We start from the raw sequence: 24,330 nt of genomic DNA on the forward strand, positions 1-24,330 counted from the left end.
TGGAAATGATGACATGCCAGCCGCTAGTCCTTTCGCGCTGCTGCTTGTGTTCTGGACCCTTTTCCCCTCATCCAGAATCGACAAAGATCATCCCACTTCACTCTGTACCACCGCGAAAATCGCATTTGGTAAATGTCCTTCGTCGACTTTTTAATTGCTCGAAAATTCTGGACCGGTCACCCGGTGCGTAATCTGCTTGTTGAGTCCATTAGCCGGCCAAAGGCAGTATGCGTCCGCGCCCGCCGTCGCATTTCAAAACGCAGTGAGGCTGAGATTGGTGTTGGATGGTTTCGAGTCTCTCAAGGGTTTATCCTAGTAGCTCTTGCTCGGATAATCAAACATGCGATTCGGCATATCCATTTCCGTCAAGGCATACATATCCATATACCTGCCAACATACCCGTCTGCATATCTCAGAGGTACCTACATAAGTACATTAGGTAGTCATATGTAAGTGGATGTCTATTTTCTGAGAAATATGTAGTACTTTCGTTTTGCGAGTACGAATATCTCTCGACTTCGCGGACAATCATCGCCGAAATCAGGAAATATGTTTACCTAGTTTATCGACTATGGTTTCTTGACAAATTCCTATCGTCCGACCTAGCAGCTCTAACGATACCACTGCCATGCGTGCTAGCCCTTCACGGAGCTAGCCCCTGGCAGGGCCCACGCGACTTTATGTACGATACATAGCTGTATGTAGGGTACCTATTACCTACATAGTTCACCAGATCGGTATTAGACAACTATCTATGGTGTTCAAAGATCATCGTCTGTCCAAGCCCATGGGTCTAGGTGACAGTACGATACCGAATATAGAATATAACAATACATTAGGTACCTAGTGTATCCTACGGCTACTTTCACGGGTTCACACACACCAAGAATCACCAAGAAGCCGTACAAGGTGGGAGGGTTGCGATAGCCCCCGTTAAAAATGACATAAGATCATCCAGCTGCCAACATATGTAGGGCGCATTAGCTGGGTTACAGGACCGACCTACAGGCTACAGGTGTTTTCGACCGGGCCGCTTTTTTCCAGGTACTCTTCGCTTCGCGTCAAAGTCGGCAATGTTATAATGACATGTGTCTAATTTTGACAACTCAGTCCATAAGTCTCCTGATCTTGTCATTCAGTAGTGACAGGCACACGACGTCTACTTTCAACTGTCGCGTCGCAACGCTAAAGGGTGTCGTTTTTACATAGTCTATGTATATCGAAGCTTCGTCCCTTGGCACTCTTTATAACTCCCCTTATCACACCATTTCTACGTCATTATGCTTTGCCATATGTCGTCCTACCGAGTTCCCATGAGGTCTAGGTCGTCTGCTCGAATGACTATACATTGTGGTGTCATTTTCTACAATTATGTTTTTCGTTAAAATTTTGCGAAGCGAATCCCTTCAACGACGGCTTTTTTAATTCAATGAAACTTCACAGGCGGGAGTTAAAATGTCGCGATACAATGTATCCGGGCAAGCCAAGGTAGATCCGTACATAGTATACGTGCCCTAGTGCCGTGGAATGCAGATCAGCATTGCACCACCTCTCCGCATCAGAATTAGAGCTGCACCTCGAGGGTCTGGAACCTGGAGACAAAGGGGGAGAGTGTATCAGGACGAATAGCGTTGAGGCTACTAGAAACCTGCCTGCCTGTTTCAGCACTTCCTAGCTGATATCCTAGATATCCCAGTTTTCCAAATCCGACTCTGGCGGCCGATCCCAAGCTCTAGGCATGGGGGGTAATGCGGTATCCCATATTGCGTTATCATCCCGTTCCGCTTACTTCGATTTCTCACCGCCGTTGTACGGTGTACATACAATCCTACAGGATCATCGTAAAAATCACTATGTACATATTGATTAGTGGGGGATTTTCTCCGTCCTAGACTCGCTATGTATATGTGTCCAACGAAGCACCACCGCCTATTATAGCACCGCCTATAGTGTAGGAGACGGAGTCATGCCAGCAGATAGACAGTCCCGTCAGGACGATTGTACGAGGTACCCAATTGCTATTTATCCATAAGCCCCGGCCGAGAGCTTACGGGCCAAGACAACTACACCGCACCAATAAGCTATCAACTCGCTTCGGGAAAGAATATAGGCCAGTGGCAGGCCGGCACTAGTAGATAAATAGGATATAATGACATAAGCACGGTGTGAGGATACCGGATACCGGATATTTATGAGTAGGTAACTTATTCGCCGATGTCCATCCCAGCCCAGCCATCCATACCTATTCTACGTATGAGAGTACACGGCTTCCATGCAGGAGGTAAAAGTTGACAATTGCTTTTTGGAACCGAATTCGGATCATGAATAGTTTCGCATAAGTCTATGAGACAAGAGCTGTGAGTCCTGTTTTACAATGTGTATTATTGTTTATAATTGTTTCGGAGGATTTGTAAATAGCTATGTTATATATCGAGTTTATTAACAACTGCATACCTATGTACTTTCTTAAAAAGTAAAACTCCATCCAATGCTGCTGGGCTAGTTAACTATTATCCCCTATCGCCGCTCCTATCCCACCCCCCTTCTTACTCCTACCTACTTTCGATCTCAAGTCCCCGAATCTAATGTAAGGGTATTCACCTTGAACTCTTTCCCCGTGCATATGCCGCCGGCGGATCGGTGAAAATTGAGGGACTTGGATGGATGATACCCTCCCTGGTAACCCTGTTCGTTTCCCTTGCCTTCAAGACTCTTATATATTAGAAACTTCTTACGCAAGCCCTCTTCTGTGTAATGCTATTAGCACCATAGAGATATCCCTCCAGTGTCTTTGATATTTGATATCTAAGATATTTATAGGTTTAGCTGATGACTAGATACGTAACGCAGCTGCATCCATGCTACATACTCAATGCCTTGACAGCCTTTCCTCTTCCTCCTTAATAGTCTTTAAGTTCTACGATATAAGCTCGTGACAGCCTAATCCTCCGTGAAGACTGGCATAAAATATCGTACGCATGAGCTAATTAAGATGTTAAGACTTGTAGAGGGGTTAGTCTGGAAAGTATAAACTTATGTATATTCATCTAGCATGGAATCATATGTGTCTATAGTACTCGGCCTTGGACGAGGATTGACGATAGTGAAGCAGCGAAAGGGTAACTTAAACCTAGCTTATTTATATTTGGAATATACGAATAGTAATACGTTATGTTGTGGAAGTCTAGTAGTTGCGTTATATGGTTCTCCATGAAAATATTTTACAGTTCAGAGGTGTCTTGTTAGTGAGGATAAGTATAATACAGCTATATCGTACCATGGTAGATTAAAAAAAGCTTCAATACACAGGTCTCGTGATGTGGATTGCCACTGGCTTGGAAATTGACTACTAGCCACCATTTCATAAGCATATACTATGGATAGGGCTGATAACCCCGAGCTAACTGTATTTTGTATCTACATTTAAAGAAGGGGGCTAGGTCCTTACCAAACTAAGGTGAGATGTCAATAATAGGTACTACTGTAGCTATGTCTTAAGTCATCTTATCGAATAGCCCCCAAACGTGACCAAGTTGCTTACAATGTAATAAGTATTAGACAATGTAATAAGTATTAGTGTCTCTTATATTGGCAATGCTTATAGTTAAATGAAATCTTCGGGGGCTCTAGACATAAACTTAGGTAGTCTTATGCTATGAATGGACATTGAATTGCTCTCATAAGGTATGCAAAGCTTCGCGATAAGATGCAGCCCTCAGGTACTCCAAAACTATGCTATCTGTCAGATCATAACTGACTAAACTCCTAGCCATGCTGGAAAGCAACGTGTACCTAAGGGTATCAACATGACTCCTTGCACCTAGCCCTATGTTATCATTATACGTCCATGTCATGCAACAGCCATATGTGTCCTCACCAGAAGGCTTCCCCGTCTAGGCTTTCTCTGCCCGACGCTTGTCTCGCCTTTTGAAGCTCGACGTTCACGTCCCAAGCATTGATAAATTCATCCAGGTTCTCCATAACGTCTGCAACGTGATCTATACCCTGGCTCTCTTTTCGCCATGGTGATTGCTCTACATCAGCCATATCCTCAACTATATTCTCAGCAACATTCTCCGAAACATTCTCAGTACAGTCCTTCTCCTTGTCTTTAACTAAATCTTCACGTGCGTAGGCTGAGTATGCGTCTGCCTCCCGAAAGGCTTCGGCCATCGCGCCAATATGTGGGCTCGTAGGCTTTTGCTGTGAGGGGCTCGGGAGTAGCCGTGGCTGTAGTCGAAGTCGGATATTCCTATTATTGGCGCGTAGCTTCATGGCATCAAAATGTCCCTGAAATTGGTTATCGATATCCTCGTCTCCAGTATTGACGAGTATCTGTGGTGGGGGTGATGTGACTCTCGTGGTGTTGAATACTGGCGGAATGTCGACGTCATCTTCGTTTGGCAAGAGAGCGAATGACACTCGCCGCTTCGACTTCTGGCTACTCCGTGAATTTGAATGTGTGGCGTTCAAAAGAATCCCAACGGTACGGCCGGTAGATGAATATTGCTGAGAGTTTCGCCGTTGGCGCTTCGGCGATGGGGTATTGAATAAGGAGAATGGCTTGATCGATCTTTCGAGGTCAGGGGTACGCATGTGAAGTATAGACATTCGAGGAGGTGTAGTAGGAGGATTAGCTCTATGCTCTGAGAACCGAATGTCTGATTCATGAGCTACTATGGGATATTGAGGGGGTGGAATTAGTGAATCTTTATCAGAAGTTGCCGGTGTACGCGAAATAGGTGGGCATTCAGAACGGGGCACCATGCTTATATCTGTTGTAGGCGAGGGACTCTGACGTTCCTTAGATGTTGTTGTACTAAGTAATGCGTTTGTGGGTGTCATTTCTTCAACCGTAGTAGAATACCAGCCTCGCCTATCTGGGTTTGCGGATTCCAAGATCTCCTTAGCCCAGGGGCTTTGTTGTGATGGCCCAATCCTAGGTACTTCATGACCCTTTGTCTGGGAACCCGGCAACATGGTCTGGGACGGATAGGGACAATGTGAGGATTCATATTCAATAGGCTCCAACTTAATGTGCTCGATTGTTAGATTCGCCCCTGGAAGAGAATCGGAGATTCCTCGTGTAAAAGATTCTGGAGGATCTAATAGAGTGGCCTTGGTCGAGGTGTCCTTCTCAGGAGCCTCTTCATCGTTGGCAACTACGATCTTCAGTTTATCTTCGTCAATGCCCCATTCTAATCGCGACAATGGTACTATGACTGGATCGGATTCGGTATCCGATTCTACCTCTCGTGTTATTCCTACTGAATTTCTTATTGGATCGTGTGCTTCGGCCTTTATATCTGCGTTGTTAGATACGTGGTTAAGTGTAAGCAAACCATTGGCCTTAATTGGCGAGGCCCGATTAAAATTCATTGGATCACCGATCAAGGTAGACCCCTTATCTACTAATAGTCCGAATTTGGTTGGCTGTGTTTCGAACGCCGCAGGACCTTCTAGGATGTTGGTGTTTCTCGTTGTTTTAACATCAAGTACCATATGCGATACATGTGAGTTGTTGGTTACCACGTCTGGAATGTCGTTCTTTGTAGCCCTGTTCTCCGTGTGAGGAGCGTTGGCAGTCTCCGCCAAAATGGAAGTGCCAGCTGTGTCGACTTGTGTTGGATAAGGGTTCTCATTAGATGTTTTTTGGTCATTAGAAGGTCCAGTTTCTATTACGGTTGTACAACTAATGGTCTCGTTGCACTTGTATGGTCCCTCGCTATCGCCGTTGATTATCCGGTCTTCATTTAGTGCTGACGGTGCTGGCTGGCACCTATAGTTTTGAATGTCGTCATCTTTCCCTCGGCTACACATCGATTCTAGTAGATGCACGGATGCTTGAGCTATAGCTATTGATTCCATGTCAACATACTGTTCTAACATTGTAATCTGCTCCAGAGGGCACTGATTCTCGGGAATGGCGATAGCCGCTGCATCTTCGTCGCCCGGAGACTCGGGCATTCCAGTCTGAGTCAGCTTAGAATGAATGCTCATCGCTGAGACATTCGGTCCAGTTACGGGAGAGGCCTGCATCGGAAGCCGCGCTCGATAGTGAAAGCTTTGGTCTATATAACTCTCGAAGGCTGGATCCTCTTCTACTTCTTGGCCCACTTGAGCCTCTTGATCGATTGGACTTTCGGGGGACTCATTTGAATGGTTAGTTCTCTCGGGATCCAAAACTGGTTTGCATTCCTTGTCCCCTGCGAGAATGCCATTGGATAACTCGTCTCGTGACGGCATCATCTTACCCTGCGTGGGAACCTTAGCCTCTCTTTCGTACTTAACTCCCCGACGGCTCGGGCTAATAGTAGACGATGGAGTAACGAATTCGAAGCTCTGGCTGACCTTGAGCTTTGAGTAATCCGACTTTTCAAGATAGCGTGTATTTATAGGAACTGATGTACTTCGGACCGGTGCTTGCGTCGGCAGTAGCGGCGTGGGAGTAGACCCCATGGTTGTATTTTGTGGACTGCTCAGTCTTTTCCGCTTTGATGCTTTCTTTAGCCATTCTTTCCCGGCAGGTCGTTTCTTTCTAGGTTCATCATTTTCTTCATAGAGTACTTTGTCAGGCGCCCAGAAAGCATCTCTCTCCAAGATGGTACCTTTTGATACCTCCTTTGCCCAAGCCTGTATTCGACTATGCCTCTCTGTCTCTAACGTATTGCTGGAGAATTGTAACCCGCGGTTACTTTCAGGACTAGGTAAATGGCAACGCGCAGAGCTGTCGGTGCCAGGCATAATACTATATTGCTGCCCTAATCGTTCGGAAACTTTGTGGACGTGTTCCCTGAACGGCGGGATGGGTTTGGTCGGATATCGGGATGATTTGAGAACAGATTTCTTGGTTGTGGGTTGTTTCGGGAGCCAAGGATTCTTCCAGCCTGAGGCTCTGTCGAAGGGTCCATGTAGAGATGCGGATAGGACTCGCACCGGCTTACCCTGTAAATATCGCAGTGCCTGTGCCTCATATCTTAGCCTCTTTGCAATCTTTTCGGCGTCATCGAGTTCTTCGTCTGAGCCTAGGCAGATAATGTCGTCTGGGTTCGACGGAGTCGGTGCGGCGCAGTAAATTGGTTCGTCTCCGAGGCGAGCTCGCCTCCACGGCTCGACACCGGTGGTACCCTTATCCATCGTTTCAATACCGGGTACGATGGGTTGTTAATCCGACATCATGTCCTGAATTCCAAGCGGAATTAGTAGAGCAAGTCCAACTGAAACTCGGATGAGGGTTTGAGAATAGAAAGTCATAGGTAGGTACATAGGTAGAAAGCAGGCGGGATTTAGTTTTAGACATGAGTTTAAAAAAAAAAAAGTTTGATAATGGGTTGTGTTAGTCAAATGTACCTCATAAGAATGTTACAACTCCCTTGGTGGTTGCTATGTGCTTTAGGTAACTTTATTAAGAGGTACCCTAATGTACCTTTTTCTTAACCTTCCCTAGTAGGGGACCTGAGGGACTGCGAAAGACGCGACTGAGCGCGTTAATTGAAATTAGTGGATGTGGCTAGAGATGGTTAGACGATTAGATAATTAGATGGGGCTGAATAAATGGGGCACCGTTGCTACAGAAACCGGTAAATCCAAGGCCAGTTGTCGTCGGGTGCTTTGACCAACAAACGGTAAAATCGGGTAAGGAATGAGAAAGAGTGACGGTATGAACGGTATGTATACCGGTACACCGCCTGCACAACACGCCCGCCACTTATTACGTATGTTGCTATCTACATACCTTAGAACCTAACCTTTGCGCCTTACGAACCTAATTCAGATGCGATAACGGTCTGGGAGTTGTTCTTCTGATGAAATACCCTGGTAAATGTTGCGATAATTAAACCCAATTCCTCTCGTCACATATCTTATCGCAATCGTATTCTCAGACGCGCCTACACTACCTCTCTTCTACACGCATCATTGTCAACACACAACACATACATACACCACTTATACAGCCACAAATCATACGTTAGGTACCTAGATACGCGACTATTTGGGCTATAGTACTAGAGTCCACCAAACGACTATTATTAAAAAGCTTCAAAACATCACCCGAACTTGATATAACTACTTCATGGACGATCGCCAGTGTTGCTGATCACTACTCGTCGCGTCAATACCCTGACCATATTCGCCCGCCATGGCCCAGGCCTGGCTCGACTCACTTTCCGAGGACTGGGTATCTCAGCCTAGGTCCGATACTTCGCAAGCGCAATTACCTAGTTTTTTGAGCTCCAGGGCCAACACGAGTCGCAGAAGTTTACACGAACCCGCTAGTCGCATACCGAGATTCAACGCTGGAAATGCTACAGGAAGGAAGTCGCAACAATCGGCGCACGATAGTAGCGCTTTTAATATATTAAGTGAACGAAGCACAAACGATATCAATAGCCGAGGAGCGCAATATACCCCTCCAAAGCCTCCGCAAGTAGTCGGGACCTCCCAAGGGGGACGCTATCTTCGTCGGTCGGCATCCGCTTCTAGTGCTGCGTCTGTCGTTCATAATACCGTTCAGCATAACAAGTCACAGAGTTCTTCCCCGTCTAAATCTAGGGATAATGTGCCCGAATGGAGAAGACGACTAGTTTATGGGGAGTTAAATTACGGAGAGTCGAAGGACCTTTTTAGTTCCGCCGGGACAGGATTGGAAAACATCTTTCGACCACCTGTGGCCCAGGAATCCACAGGGGACGAATCCGCCGGGAACGAAGAAGATACCGCTAATGAGTCGACCCTACCCTCGAGTCCTCCACCCTATTCGAGACATCATACTTGTGATGAGCAAAGCTTCGAACAATTTGCTAACGAATCTCTGGTTCGGCAACCTCGTCCACACCGCAAGCAGATAAAATTTCGAATGACGGAAGAGATGATTGGCGAACCGAGCGGAGATGATGTAACAGATGACGAGCACCATGGTCGCCAGGAGGGAAAAAGCGAACGTAGAGAGCAATCTAACATCTCTTACAATCTTAACGACGACCTTGACGTATCACGTAAGGTTAGCGGGCAAAGTGTTATTAGAAATGAAGATCTAAGCCCAATTCTGTTATCACGCCACGACTCTGGAGACGGACAGGTGAACTTCGCTCCCGTGGAACTTCCGGCAGAACAGCTACGTAAGCGCCTCGACAAACTCAGGAGAAACCAAATGTTGTTAGACTTCGAGCCTGATGGCCACTCAGAACAAGGACCGGCCCTTGCTGCTGACGACACTCAGAAGATTGACACAACTGACGATTTTATCAAAAATGGAGGCTTTCTGAATGTTCAGCGAGGTGGGCGCTCGAAAGACGGGTCTTTCCGTCAACGTCCTCTCAGCCCGCCACTAAATCTTGATACTTCGGATATGCTTCCAGAATCGTCACTCCAGGCCAGCACACCGAAGCAGTTCCCAACTGTTAGAATAGATCGCGTTGCGTCGGATGAACGAAAGGATGAACTGAAGTTTGCTCTTAGTCCTATCTTACCTCCTGTGCCGTATCCAAGTCCCGAGAAACGATCCCAACCGTCTTCGGGCCAGAGCGGTAGTCCCCTGAAGTTATTTGGTCCATATGATACCTTCACCAACCAGACTCTTCTCCGACGCATAAGCCAGTTTGAGGACCAAATGATAGAGCCCATCTCACGCACAATGGCGGACGAGACTGATGCTCTGTCGATGCAAGAATCACCCTCAAAAATTAGCGGAAATAAGGGGTCCAGGACCGAGTCTGGCCCGAGAAGGGCTCCACAGCTTAGCTTTGACTATCCCGAAAATCTGGACGTTAGCACTTTTGGAGCTGGGGAGCTAGATGGTTACGAATTCACTGAAGATATCACTCAGAATTCGATTGATTACTCACAGTTGACAAACAAAGAGAATATGGCACCTGCAGACGACTCGCTCCCGCCAAGTCAATTTTTGAAGTTTCAATTTCCCCAAGACTTGTCTTTAGGTGGAAGATCCCTCGCCGTACAGCGCCGGCGCCATAGACCACTTAGCAGTTCCTTCTCTCCCCGACGCAGCATCACTTTATCTAGGATTGCCAATCATTTAAAGCCACAGAGCTCTTCATATCCGCCTGGGCCCTTTGGTGGTATTCATGCAACGCCGCAGAGGGATAGTTCAGATGGAAAGAGGCCACGGACTTCACCATCTAAAGATCCCACTCCAAAAAGGAGGAGAACACTTCACCGATCGGACATTGCGTACGGGTTAGAAGACCAACACACGGGGGTAGGATCTGTGCAATCTTCACACAGAACCATGCAATCGATTATGGAGGGGAAAAGACAACATTCTGGCCAAAGCGAACCACAGCAACCTGATAGTCCATCCCGTTTACCAATGTACCAGATGTTCCGACCGAGGTCACCAACTCCTGGCCAACGACGGCCAACATCGCATGAACGACAACCACTTGCCAGCCTTACCTTCAACTCAGATCATCAAAATGATGTACCAGATATATCGATCCAAGATTTTGCTGTTGATGGATCCGCAAGGACGTCTATGAAAACCCAAGATTTTTTCGATGCTGCAGAGGAGATCATGGCAATGATCCGAAATAAGGCTCGCCCGAAGAACGACCTTAGTAGCGTGGAGGAATCTGAGGCTGAGATTACTGAACAGCACAACGTAACTGTTACGGCTGGGGATGAGAGTTCAGTACAGGAATCCACGCAGGAGCCGTTTTTGCGACCCCCGAGCCGGGAAGGGCCTCCTCTAATCAGAGTGCCAACCCGTCAAGAGGATCCGACGCTTGCGGATCGGCTGAAGCAATACGAGGAAGCCAGTGATTTAGGAGAAATCATAACGAATTCAATGCAGTCGATGGGCCGAATCAGAGAAGCTATCAATGAAGCTAATAGCCTTAGCGAGTCTATTAGACAGAGCTTTCTCTCTGAGAATGGATGGGATAGTTCTCCTGATGATCAAGATGGAATTAGTGACCTTCCCAACATTAGGATTTCGCGTAACCCGGATTTCCATGAACCTAGCGAGGACACCATCGAGTTCCCTACGAATGGGACACGATCTTCTGGGGCTTCCACTGGGCGCTCCATCCATACCAGTTCCTCCCACGCATCGGATTCAAAGAGACTCATTGCGCCAGATGTCGTCACACCCCTCATCGGTAACCAGGTGGGCAATATGGTATTCGATAAGGAAAGGAACGTATGGTATAAGGTCAAACAGCCACGTCCTAGTTTGGATGGTAGAAACATTCTTCCGTCCGAAGACAGCGAGGATCCTTTCGCTAGTATCCCGGATCTTTCAGTCGACACGATTAAGGAGACGGAGCATATCGAATCAACTGCAAACCAGAATCCAGAAGGCAATGACCTATCCCTACAAGAAGAGTCTATTGTAATGCCTTCGCCTGCTAAATCGTCCATCTTAATGCCAGACTCCTTTAATGACGAAAGTATTTTGAGCCATACAAACGAGGTATTCACGGGAATGAAACAACCGTTAGCAGAGACAGCAGTCGAAGACGATAAAGAGATTGAACACGAGATAACAATACACGAAGACCGGATGCAAAGGTCAAGTTCGTCGCGACGAAGAAATCTCACAATTTCGTTTTCATCACCAATTGCTTCCATCATACAAGATGTCGCTCATCTTTCTGATGATGACAATGCGGGTCAAGAATTGGGTCTCTTAGACGATCTACCTGAATACGTGGCAATTAATTCACTTAAGCGCGGAGGTCGTTCCAAGGCACCTAAACCCGCCAGTAGTTCGACTACCGGATCGAGGTCACGAAGTCGTTCTGCAAGGAACTTGTCGGTTAAAGGACAGGGATTTGTCCCACGACCCGTGTCACGAATTGACGAGCGGGACGAAGATGCGAGCGGAGAGCAAACAGAATCCGAAGAGCGTCAGATCAGTATTCGCGAAGACGATAGTACTGCTTATCCAGAAAGTAACCATCAGGGGAACACTAGTTTAAGCGTCGTAGTGACGCCAGCTCCCGCAAAAACTTCGCAGACATCTGCGACACCAATCATCGGGCAGTATGTCGGCACTTTCTCACTGAGTCCTCTGTCCGATTTCACTATGCACCAGGCGGATCAGTCCTGCGGATTAGAAGTCAGCTATGTTGTAGGGGACCGTTATCTTGCTACTGGAGATGGCTCCAAGAAGATCATGTCCAAAGCCATCCAAAACCTGGTCGAGAAGATCACCGAGGTCGAACCATTCGAGCCTGATTGGGAGTCTATGCATGAGTTGGATATCAATAACAAACAATTGAAGACACTTCACATGTTGGACGAATTTTGCACCAATGTTGTCACCCTTAACGCATCGAACAATGCTATCGAGCACCTAGACGGCATGCCTGGAAGCGTTCGCAACTTGCGCATCACCCATAATCACCTTTCCGAGTTGACGGCATGGGGCCACTTGATGAACTTGCAGTATGTGGATGTGTCGAACAATCAGATCAGCAGTCTGCATGCTTTTAGAGATCTTGTCCACTTGCGAAACCTTCGCGCCGACAACAACCTGATCACTGATCTGGATGGTATTAAGATGCATGATAGCTTGCAAGTCCTCCGAGCTAGAGGCAACCTTCTCAGCGAGGTAAACTTGGATGGTACAAGACTGCAGCGCTTAACCGAGCTCGACTTGGAGAACAACCAGATCAGCTCGATTCAGGGCATCGAACAGCTCACGAGTCTCGCTTCTATCAACTTACAGCACAACAACCTATCGTCCTTTGGCCCGAGCACGGATGTTTTAGTTCCCAATCTCAAATACGTAACCCTCTCTAATAACGAACTTACGGCCCTCGATCTGGCACCATTCTCTTCGCTGCGTCTCCTACACGCAGATCGGAACCAATTGACCACCATTACGGGCTTTTCCCGATGCCGTCGTCTTGACAGCCTTTCTCTCCGTGAGCAACAAGGCGACGTGCCTTTAGACGCATCATCTCTAAACGCTGCCTACGAAATCCGCAAACTCTTTCTATCCGGCAACTTTCTTACATCGTTCAACCCGTCCGTAGACTTCCTCAATCTACAGTACCTTGAGCTAGCAAACTGCGGTCTCCAACGCCTGCCGCCGGACCTCGGACAGTTAATGCCGAACCTGCGGGTGCTCAACCTCAACATGAACGCGATCGAAGACCTCACGCCCCTGCGCTTCATCCCACGGCTAAAAAAACTCCTCGTCGCGGGGAACAGGCTCGTAGACCCCGCGCAAGCCGCCGACGTGCTAGCTGGGTTCCCACATCTAGCGCGTCTAGACCTTCGAAACAACCCTGCGACACTTGGCTTCTACGGGCCGATCCAGGCCCTCGTGCCTGTGGAAGGGGCCAAGGGCTTCGATCCGTTTACGCTGCCGGACGCGGACGCGGCGAGAGACGAGAAATTTGCGAGCCGCTCGGATATGGGCACGCGGATGCGGCGAAGGCTGTACGAAATGGTCGTGCTAGATCGGTGTCGTCGGCTTAGGATGTTAGATGGCTTGCCGGTCGATGCGTCGGCTGCGGGGCTCAAGAAGAGGAAGGGCGATAAGGTGTGGGATGCGTTGGTACGCAGCGGTGTCGTGCAGGATGATAGGGTTATAGATGAATCTATGGCTGCCCTGCAGTAGGGCTGCGAGGACAGCTTTGGTTGATTCTGCTCTTGTCATATCATATTGGATCAGAGCAAAGTTGTGCTAGGAGTTTTCAGTTCTTGCCGCGGGCAACTTGTGTTATTTCTACCTACATTTACCCTAGGGTTCCTTCAACGGCTTTTCTGGTTTTTAACAGGCGGGCGTGCGGACTCGGACTACTCAGGTATAAGGTGGCCCCTTTTCGGCCGGGTCATGGTCGATGAGGCGGGTCATCGTCTCTGAGAAATAATTTAGGCCGGGGAATGGAAAGGGGAAGGAAGAGCTGGGAAAAGGAACTTATCAACTGGCGTTTTTGGAGATGAAACATCTTTTATTTTTATTTATCTTTTTTTCTCGTCTCGGTGTGGTGTGTAGGATTAGAAAAGCCTACACGGGTGGCATCACAGGGTTACGCTAGTAATGAGAGATGAAAGTTTAAGTCTTCCGGTTATAGCTACAGTTACAGTTACAGTTACAGTTACAGTTACAGTTTCGGTGTTTGATGTGTTGTGTGCTTAAGATTACCTAACCTGTATTAGGCTCGAGTCTTGGTAACGAAGGTTGACTTATGCTTACCGAACATCAGCGTCTTGTAAGTTGAATATCGCTGTAAGAAAGCGTATTCCGACCTATATAGCCCAGCAAACCAGCAAGAGGATCATTACAGTTTATTTATCCTTCGAACTAATACACCTATCCTATGCATCCGTGTACGAAGCTAAATAGACCGTCTTTGATATTTACTTTCAAGTTTAGGTTAATTCGTAATTTACCTAACCTACAATTATAATTCTCTATTACTTACCTATGTTCATTATCACTCATTAATTGCATGGCGTTTCGTTCTCCGGTTCAAAGACAAGATAGTAACCTTATCATAGCCGCGATCCAAGCCACAGTGCCAATTTCCATAGAGCAATATACAAGAGATTCGTGATCGACGTATGTAGTGGTAAGAAAAAACCGCGGCGAATGCCTGCTACTTTCATTCTAGAACATATCAACATATCTCAACAGTGCTATCTGTACGCCAAAAGGGCGAAGTGTTGAAATAAAATAAGTAAACGCCGAAAGCGATGCTGGGTATATTGCCATGATGCCGAGAACGCGCTTCTCCCTAACAATCCCAGAGGATATGTCGCGATTGTCCAAGACTCCTTTGTTCCTCCCTTAACCTTCTGCAACACTGACTCCTGCAACACTGACTCCTTGAGTATTCATTCGTTCCCATTAATCCACGTCCATCACATAGCAATAGTCGCTTGATTGCTAGTGTTGCTCGACGTTCTCTCGTGTCCAAGGCCTAACACGCGCTGTAAACCTTTCCTAAAAACCTTGCCAGTTGTATGGCTAGCATCTTCTTTCTCCGGATGCGATGTACTTTCTGCTAGTTTGTTTTGGTCCCCACCTACGCTCTGTCTTCGCCCTAGAAAACTAAAGCTCATCCTCTTAGACGCGTTGCTTTTCGGTGCGTTATTTCTGCCTCCCGCACCGCCGTCCTTCCTCCTACGAACTGCTATGACGGGTGGAGGATCGGTACCCCGAGGGGGCCACTCGCCGTCTCGTTTCCAACCGGCCACGCAGGAACGTACCACGTCTCCGAGGTTAACAGGACACGAGGGTGTTGCAGATTGAACTACGATCTTATCGTAAATAGTAGGATACGCGGCCACGGTGATGGAGGCACGCATAGGAGTGGCAGGAGGCAAAAGAGGTTGGGGTATGGGAACCAGAGTCTCTACTGGATAAGTAGACGAGTCATCTCTGGTCCTCGTCTCTCTAAATTCCGCATCCGTTGAGGACACCGCAGTAGTATCGCCAGATGTACGCGTCGCACTAGGGCTAAGCGTTGTACCGGCACCAATCGATTCCGTAGGCGACGAGGGCGACGGTGAAGTCGAGATATGCCACCAAGAAAGACGCTTTGCGGCAGGAGAGGTAACCACTGGGGAATTTACCTTTGGACGGATTCGAGCTGCCTTTGCACCCGTCCAAGCGTCTCGTCGAGCATTGAAGCAAGCAAGCCCATCATTCCATTCCATTTCAGAACGCACCGCCCTCCTCCGCTTAGCGCTCTTAGCGAGGGCTGCTACCTTGACCGAAGTGCCAACCGCATCTGGAGTATCAAAACGATATGCCGATGGTGATACAGGAATATCGTCGTCGTCGTCGTCATCGGGCATATCCGATAGCCACTCAGACCTAGGGCGAAAATGAGTAAGGTCCTCTGAAACGGTGCTATACACTGAAGCAGTGTCGTCTCCTGAATCGATATCTTCTACGGCAATATGGTCATCATACCCCCCAGGTGCCGTTTCTGTTTCAGCATGTCCCGGGTCTGGATTGATAGCTGCAGGCGGCCATTCGAAGTGCCAATCATTTCGTATCTTAGCCGCGAGGACGCGCTTAATAGCTTCTTTTTGCTTGGCTTTATCTCGACTCACGAGGTCAGGATCATAATCCAGAGCCGCAGGGGCCGGATGTGAGTGATGCCGTAACCTCGAGAGTGGAGATTTAGTCGACTTATACAAATCTGAGAACAACATCTTGGATGAGGAGGCAGAGAGTCTTCTAACTGGGCCAGCCCCGGTTGATGATATAGCCTGGTCAATCTGAGTTTCCGCTTGTGTGGGGTGCGGGGAATCAGGGTGGGAGTCAGGGTGGGAGTCAGGGTGACTGGTGGTGCCATGAAAGATTGGCACATTCGCTAAGAACCGCATCAGTCAACCATAGGTGCCCATTAAGTAACCCCTTAGACCGCGTGGCGCCGTGTGCACTGGCTCCCTAAGAGCTTGGCCGAAAATACATGTGAACTAGGGATTGTGCGATGGCAAATTGATAAATAGAGGGTGATTAATATGTCTTATGGTACTTTCTTAAGTTACTTGACACGAGGGTAGGACTAGGAAAGTGAATAGAAGGGTACGTCCGATCATTGCCATCCCGAGAATTACCGACGGTTGTCTGAAGGGAGGCAAATCTCCCGTAATATCATGATAAATAGGGTTATGAGAGAGTAAAAGTATAGAATGGAAAATAGAAAAGTCAAATTGACTTACACTTGTATCCATTATTGGAATTATTGATAGAACCCGACGGCTGACTGTCAGGGCCAGGATCGGGCCCAAGACTAGACCTAGTTGGGATATGGGCGTCGACTGACGGGGAGTCCGCCGGTGCTGACGGGTTTCCTTCTGAGACCTGCATCCTGAAGGAAGAATGGAAGAATAAGAAGGAAAAGGAAAAAAAAAAAAAGCCTCGTCTGATTACAGCTGATCAGAGGCTTTGAAGATAGTAGGTTCGGGGGACTAAGCGGCCAACCCGTAATCTTAATCTTAATTCATTAACCTAGGTTTATGCATCAGACGACCTGCACACAAACTCGCATGGAAAGAGCATATGCAAGTTGGTGAACGTGTCCTGGTTCGCTGTTGTTGTGTCAGCCGAGGATCGTGGTGATCGTGGTGTTGCGCGTGTCGTGTGACCAAATCTGCAAATATGTTATGTTGTATGCAGAATATGCAGACTTCGAATTTCCTGCTGAAGTGGACCACGATCAAATCTCGCTATCATTCCTCTTTTTTACTGTTTTAGGGTTTCACCAAACCTATCGAGCCCATCGCGCACAGTCCCGAAGGTCGGTGATGGATGATACAATGCACCTCGTGTATGCCGGTAATAGGCGATATGTAGGTAGTATTGAAGAAGTAGGTCTATATAGGTAGAGGCTAGTAAAGTTTTTTTTTTCTGGTCAACTGCCTTAGGTACTAGGTAATTAATAGGTACCATGTATCTATATATTATTACCATAGCTAATGCGCTATCGAAGGCTAGCTGCAGGTCTAAGACGCAGTTCGACCGGGGGATCCACGGTGAAGATTCGCTGACGAAATCAGGGAAACAGGCGAGGTCGTTACATATGCCGAAAGAATGTAAGACCTAACCAGTTAACCAGCTAACCAGCCACTTTGCCGATTACCGCGAAACCTTAGGATCAATGCTGATGCTAAATACCTAAAGGTGAAATACCCTAGCAAAGCCATGGTAAAGTAATAATATGCGTCATCGATGAAAGTTACCAAATCCGAAGGTTCCATTTTACCGCGAGAGGCAACGGACGAGAGGGGACATCATGATGAGGTGGTTTTGCTGTCAGGCTGTCAAGCAATCCAGTCAAGGGAATCAGTTAAGAAGTCAAGTATCACAGATCTTCAGCGGTTTCTTCCTCCACCAGTTTCTTCCTCCACCAGTCCACTAACCTAAAAATAAAAAGCTCTCTGTCGATCACCGCCCGCGGCACCTGACCCTGTTAGTTCCCCGCATCCATTGGCTCGCTTACTTAGACGAAAAGGGCATGTAAACTTTAGTATCCACCCGCAAGTCTGGAGTGCAGGGAATCGTGGCCAAGATTGGCCTGTGCTTGCGTGGCCACCTCGGGTGTAGAATCTATGGGTATTCAGGTACGACGGATACATACATACATGACTGTTCGTATTGTATTATGTGGAGATCCCCGTTCAATGTTGAATACCTATGTATTGTCTCATCTCAATACTAAACATTAGTGTAAATGACTAAGTAGGCAGGTAGACTTAAGAGACTTATACTAAATATTGATTTATGGCTCTTCTATGTACAAAATAAAAATAAAATAAATAAAACAGTCACCAAGAATAAATCGACAAATTGAAAATGAAAAGACATTGATTCAAGAGGAAAGAAAAAAAAACCTGAAACCTATCTAGATCCTACATATTATCCTGTATAACGAACAGTGGCTAATTCTCGTAATACCCGAAGTAAGAAATAGTAGCAGTAGGAATATCCGACAGAGAAGTAAGTTGGACAAGTGGGATGAGGCTTAATTGATGACCCGACAGGGCCATTAGCTCATCAGATCCCCTATACAAGCTAGGCCGCCGATGAGTTATCGCCGCATCGAGTTGATAATATCCCGCGGGTCATTCGATTCTAATGAGTGCCTACTTATAATATGAGCGCGATTTGCATAGAGTCCAGTATCGCGCATTTCCCTAGGGGGAGGTGGTCCAAAGAAGTCAACACGGCGCTCTCTAGGCACGCCATGCTCACGGAATTCGTGCGCCGCTATTGCTACTTGTAGTCGGTCGAAATATTCAAAAGCCTCAGATTCAATCGTCTCTCTCACAACCCCATAGTCTCCAGCGTCGGGCGGCAGTTGAACCTTAAGTCCAAATATGGTGCCTTCTTCCTCCAGTTCGTCCAGAAGACTCTTCTTGTATGTCATGATCGCATGGCCTATGGCACTCTGGGCAGCGTCCAGGCCATTGTTGTCCGAATTTTCTCCTTTATACACCTCGAGACTAGAAAATATTGATAGTAGTTCGAAGCGAGGATCGCGTGGAGCCGACCAAGTGCGAGGAACAGTTTCTGGATGAAAGCGGTCATCTAGGAATTGAGGATCGTTAGTAGACGGATACTGCCTCGGTCCACGTGCAGAAGGAGACCTGATAGGAGCTGCCGCAGTAAATCTCGGAGAGTAGATTGATGATAGTGTAGACAGTGCAGGAGATGTCGGTACAGGAGTGTCTAGAGAATCAGCTGTTGCTCCTGCTGCTGGCCGAGGGGCCGCGGGAGATTCGGGCTGGTTATTGCATCGATCCATTATCAGAAGCTGGCAATGGTTACGCGGGATGGTAAGCAGGTGGTGGTGGTAACGATGGGTTTCGGCGATGGATAATTATCAACAATAAAATTTGTTGGTAAAGCCTGTTGAAGGAAAAGCAAAACGAAGCACAATGTAGAAGAATACGAAGCGTTAAAAAGCAGAGTATGGCAAGTGTAAGGGGCCATGTCCCAGGGTAATGAGCATTAGAAAGACTCATCCTGATACACGTAGACAAAGAGGGTCACCTGTAGGTATGTAGACGTGGCCTCTAGTAGTGAGCTTCATAATTACTAATGTAAAGCAGCGATATGAGTTGGCATCCAGAAGAGTGAGCAGTGTGGAGACAATTATGATAGTGAGGTAATAAAATATTAGAAACAATTGACATTATGAAGTGACTTGGACGGGGTGTAGTTGATGAGTATATTGTCGCCGAACAGGATGACTTTGTATAATTATCTAAACCGTAAAGCAGCCATGGTGCTTGCAAATACTATAATATTATTCACGATAGACAGTGATTAACATTAGTTCTACGCGTGATATACCATCATCTATAACACTAGGTTAAGCTACTTGTCATGTTACAAGTTATAAGTTACATGTTGAAAATCTAGTTCTTTCTTCAGTATTGGTAATATATCACCTAGAAGAGAATACACCACACTGTAACGCTATAGTAATATGAGTATCACTAAATTACCTAGGTATTATTTAAGAAATGATCAGTCAACTAGATAATTACCCTCTAAAACATATAAGAAACATTGCGGTTTCGAAGCCAAATCAAACTTCTATCAATAACACAGGTTTCTAAAACACTTAACTAGATAAAGAAATTACGTGTATGTATATCAGTGGTTTGATCTAGTTAAATTAGATTTCTTGCGCAGTAACATATCACCCCCTATTCCTTAGGTACATCATGCTAGACTCCATATAGTCGTTATTCTCATAGCCAACCACACAATAGGTATATGGCTTTATCAGGTCTGTATATCGCGGTTTCAAAAATGAGTCTGATCTATAAAGAACAAACCCAAGTTTTCCATAATAGGGAGAGAACACACTGTTACGGAATCTGAATGTGGCTAATGTGCTGTTCCATTTTTGGCAGCCATACCAGAGAGGGAACATCTCCCTTTAGCCGGCGGTAATTTAGACCACCTATAACTTTCGAGTTTCTACAAAATATTATAGATTCTTCATTTAAAATTCATTTTTAACTTTAACTTACGTAATTTAAATAATTTAAAGCAATCATTCGAATCAATTTGATTGCTATAAAGGGCATCTCTGCGGCTATTGGCGTCTTTCTAGCGCTCGTTGGCCAAGGCCGGGCGAATCTCGACATCATTACCCTCAATACTAAGGGTGATGCGTGGATTCAGGAGGCCAGCGCTACACTAGTTCTGGGAGATGTCCCTAACCCAATGGCAGGTGACGTTGCCTTGTGGAGCGCCATCATGATGGATAAGAGGGACTTCCTCCAGGGAGTTACTGAGAATGCGCTTAACAGGTATGGCATGATCCAGCAAACAACCTAGTAGCACCTCGAGGATATATAACTGACATCTTGCTGTAGCCCGTACTGTCCTAACCTCGGCAGTAAATGGTGTAACTTCGCGTGTACCCTCGTAGGTACCTAAGATGTCAAGTTTACGAACTTAGGCACCTGAACATCATATACTAATATGTTATCATGCAAAGGCTCCCGGAATGCCAAGAACGGTTCACCAGTTAGCGCCGCACCCGGGTCTCGAATTAAGACGCATTGCATGTATAATTCGGAGTTTACCTCCTACATGAATGATAACTAACGTACCTGGTAGACAAATTGAACCCTAATACGAATCTATGGGACCAGAATCTCTATGTAGATGATAAGCTATTGTCAGGTAGCATCTCGACAAGTATGTCGCAGTAGCTGAAATTTATCTTAGTGAACTCAGACCACAAATTCGAGATCGTTTGTACGGTTGTACCTTTTTTAGCCATATAACTTTTTAACCAATCACAACTTCGGCATAACCTTAAAAACAATTTCGAATTTTTGGTTTAAAGCAATTCGGGCGATTTTTGCTACAATTAATTGTTTAATATTAAAAATATAATATTGAAAATAATAATATTAATGCGTTTAAAATAAGTTTTAATTAATTTAAAATATTTATTAATTTTATTATTAATAAATATATATGTTTTAAACGTTTAAATATATGCGTTTTAAACGTTTTAAAATAATAATTAACCGTAATATCGGTTATAATATCGGTTATAATACCGGTTATAACGTTTTTAAAAATATATTACGTTAAAAGTTTATAATATTATAACATAATATTATATAAATATGTAAAATAATAAAAAAGTTTAAACAATTAAATTATTAGTTTTAAGTTAAAAAAAAAATTTTATACGTAATTGTAAATTATTTTAATAAACTTAAATTAAAATTCATTAAAATCGGGTTTACGTTTAATTGCGTTATAAACGTTATAAAACGTTTAATTTATATTATTATATTTATAAATTTAAAACTTAAAAAAGTAATATAAAATTAAAGTTTTAACGAATTTTAATTTAAAACATGTTTAACGTATTTAATTATAATTAAAATAATTTTTTTAAAAATTAAACTTTATATTTATAATAATTTAATATTTAATAATAACGTATAAAATAACTTTTATTTTTATGATTTAAAGTTAATATTATGTTTTTTTTATTTTTTTATTTTTTTTATATATTTATACGGTATTACGTTATAATATCGTAAACTTTAACGTTTAAAAATACGTAATAATATATTAAAACAATATTTATATTTATATATACATTTATAATTATATATAAAATATTTAATTTTTTTTAATTTAAAGTTAATATAATGGTTTTTTAAACTTTTCCGTTATTTTACATGTTTATACGGTATTACGTTATAATATTATAAACTTTAACGTTTAAATTAATGGTATATTTTTAAAAACGTTATAACCGGTGTTACGACCGGTATATTACGGTTAATTATTATTTTAAAACGTTTAAAATATTTAAAACGCGTATATTTAAACGTTTAAAACGCGTATATTTATTAATAATAAAGTTAATAAATGTTTTAAATTAATTAAAATTTATTTTAAACGTGTTAATATTATTATTTTTAATATTATTTTTAATATTATTTTTAATATTATTTTTAATATTATTTTTAATATTAAATAATTAATTATGGTAAAAATTATTTAAATTATTTTAAATTAAAAATTTAAAATTGTTTTTAAAGTTATATTAAAGTTATAATTAGTTAAAAAGTTATATGGTTAAAAAAAATATAACCGTATAAACAATTTCGAATTTATGGTTTAAATTCATTAAAATAATAAAAACTTTAATAATATATTTTTTTAAACTTTATTTTTTTTTATAATAATTATACGGTTAATTTTTTACAATTATATTAAAATATTTTTTAATTATTTTTAAACTTTATTAAAAATTTTAACAATATATTTTTTCGGGTTAATTATATTTAATTAATAATAAAATACGCATTTTTATAATTATTTTATTATTAATTTATTATAAAGTCATTTATTATTATATTAAAACATTTTTTAATTATTTTTAACCACGTTAAAAACTTTAATAATATATTTTTTTAAATTTTAATTTTTTTTATAATAATTATATAATTTTTTAAAAGTTATTAAAAAAATTTTATAACTTTTTAAACGTAATTAAAATAATTAATAAAATTTTAAAACGTAATTAAAATAATTAATAAAGTTTTATACGGGTTTAAAATTTTATTTTAATCGTAAAACTTTATTTTAATTATAAAGTTTTATTTTAATTATATTAAAAGTTTTGTTATTATAATTATTACTTTATTTTAAATTTTATCCGTTTAATTTTATATTAATTATAAAACTTTATTTTTAATTTTAATTTCCGTTATAAAGTTTTATTTATAATAATTATTATTTTATTTTATAAAATTTTTATTTATAATATAAATAACTTTATTATTATAAATCGGTAATATTTAACTTTAAAACTTTTTAAAAAATTGTTAATTTTTTATAACGTTACCGTTGTTTTTTTTTTTTTTTTATTATAACTTTTTTATCGTAATTAACTTTTTACGCCGTGTTAAAATGGCAACAATGTTGCCGTGTATTACGTAATACAAAAGGTAAAAAATAACAAAATAATTTAAATAAAATGGTTTAATTAATTATATTTAATTAAATAAAAAAAGTGGGAGATTTACCAAATAAAAAATATTTATTTATATGTGTGTAAATTAATTTTTAAATAGTGTATATAAGCATAACCTTAGTCATGTGACATGGTCACATGACCGGTGTTTTATCACGCCGTAACAATAAATTTTTTTTTTCGTTTTATAATATTTTAAATCGTAATTATTTTTGCGCATTATTAAAGTATTTTTTATATTATTTCGTAATTTATTTTTTTAATAAATAATTTATATAATTAAATAATAAACGTTATATTATTAAAATTTATATTTATTAATTAATATTATACATAAAATAAATGTTTAAAATAAATAAACCAAATAATAATAATATTAATTTTATAACGCTTGGCTTTTTATTTTTTTATAAAAGCGTTTCGCGTTTTTTATATAGTAAATAAACTTTTATTAACTACCCCTAACCTATAATACCCTGATATAAAGACAGCATGGAGTAATATTTTACATCTCGATCGAATGTGCAGCAGGCACATGTTCTCCCGCCCCAGCACACGGTAAGCCCCTCAAGTTCCTAACGCTTTTCTTAAAGATAGAGTAAGAGCCTAATAATATGTTTATAGCCTGGGAGGATATTTCTATCACCCTTAGCAAGGCAGATCCAAGCTTTAAACATAGTGGCGCCTGGCAGTACAAGGCAACCGGCGGAGAAATGTCGAGTGCGGACAATGGAAAGACTTGGAACTTTACCACACTTCGTATCCCCGATACACCAATTACAGGTTAATGGAATGCTTGCCCTCGTGGGTCAGAGTGAAGCTGGAGTTAGGCTCGAGACATCGACTGGGTTCGGGCTTCAT

The 24,330-nt window shown here is 43.0% G+C and overlaps 5 protein-coding genes across 5 annotated transcripts; 2 read left to right on the forward strand and 3 right to left on the reverse strand.

The window, feature by feature from the left end:
- Positions 1-3,599: 3,599 nt before the first annotated feature.
- On the reverse strand, positions 3,600-7,588 carry F4817DRAFT_330436 (uncharacterized protein). Its single transcript, XM_049302392.1, has one exon. The coding sequence runs from the start codon at positions 7,136-7,138 to the stop codon at positions 3,875-3,877; it is 3,264 nt and encodes a 1,087-aa protein (XP_049161194.1). The 5' UTR covers positions 7,139-7,588; the 3' UTR covers positions 3,600-3,874.
- A 52-nt stretch (positions 7,589-7,640) lies between these two features.
- F4817DRAFT_330439 (uncharacterized protein) lies at positions 7,641-14,075 on the forward strand. Its single transcript, XM_049302393.1, has one exon. It carries the CDS (start codon positions 8,142-8,144, stop codon positions 13,593-13,595), a length of 5,454 nt encoding a protein of 1,817 aa, XP_049161195.1. The 5' UTR covers positions 7,641-8,141; the 3' UTR covers positions 13,596-14,075.
- A 20-nt stretch (positions 14,076-14,095) lies between these two features.
- On the reverse strand, positions 14,096-16,853 carry F4817DRAFT_330442 (uncharacterized protein). Its single transcript, XM_049302394.1, has one exon. The coding sequence runs from the start codon at positions 16,316-16,318 to the stop codon at positions 14,843-14,845; it is 1,476 nt and encodes a 491-aa protein (XP_049161196.1). The 5' UTR covers positions 16,319-16,853; the 3' UTR covers positions 14,096-14,842.
- A 1,672-nt stretch (positions 16,854-18,525) lies between these two features.
- Positions 18,526-19,325, reverse strand: F4817DRAFT_363420 (uncharacterized protein; the record flags this gene model as incomplete). Its single annotated transcript, XM_049306641.1, has 1 exon — positions 18,526-19,325. Exon 1 carries the CDS (start codon positions 19,240-19,242, stop codon positions 18,526-18,528), a length of 717 nt encoding a protein of 238 aa, XP_049161197.1. The 5' UTR covers positions 19,243-19,325.
- Positions 19,326-20,465: 1,140 nt separating this feature from the next.
- F4817DRAFT_330449 (uncharacterized protein) lies at positions 20,466-21,066 on the forward strand. The gene is made up of 3 exons (XM_049302395.1): positions 20,466-20,764; positions 20,831-20,882; positions 20,956-21,066. The coding sequence occupies exons 1-3, from the start codon at positions 20,679-20,681 to the stop codon at positions 21,052-21,054; spliced, it is 237 nt and encodes a 78-aa protein (XP_049161198.1). The 5' UTR covers positions 20,466-20,678; the 3' UTR covers positions 21,055-21,066.
- The last annotated feature ends 3,264 nt before the right edge of the window (positions 21,067-24,330 follow it).

The sequence above is a fragment of the Daldinia loculata genome (assembly GCF_022478755.1).
Source record: "Daldinia loculata strain CBS 113971 unplaced genomic scaffold F4817scaffold_11, whole genome shotgun sequence".
Taxonomy (NCBI): Eukaryota; Fungi; Ascomycota; class Sordariomycetes; order Xylariales; family Hypoxylaceae; genus Daldinia; species Daldinia loculata.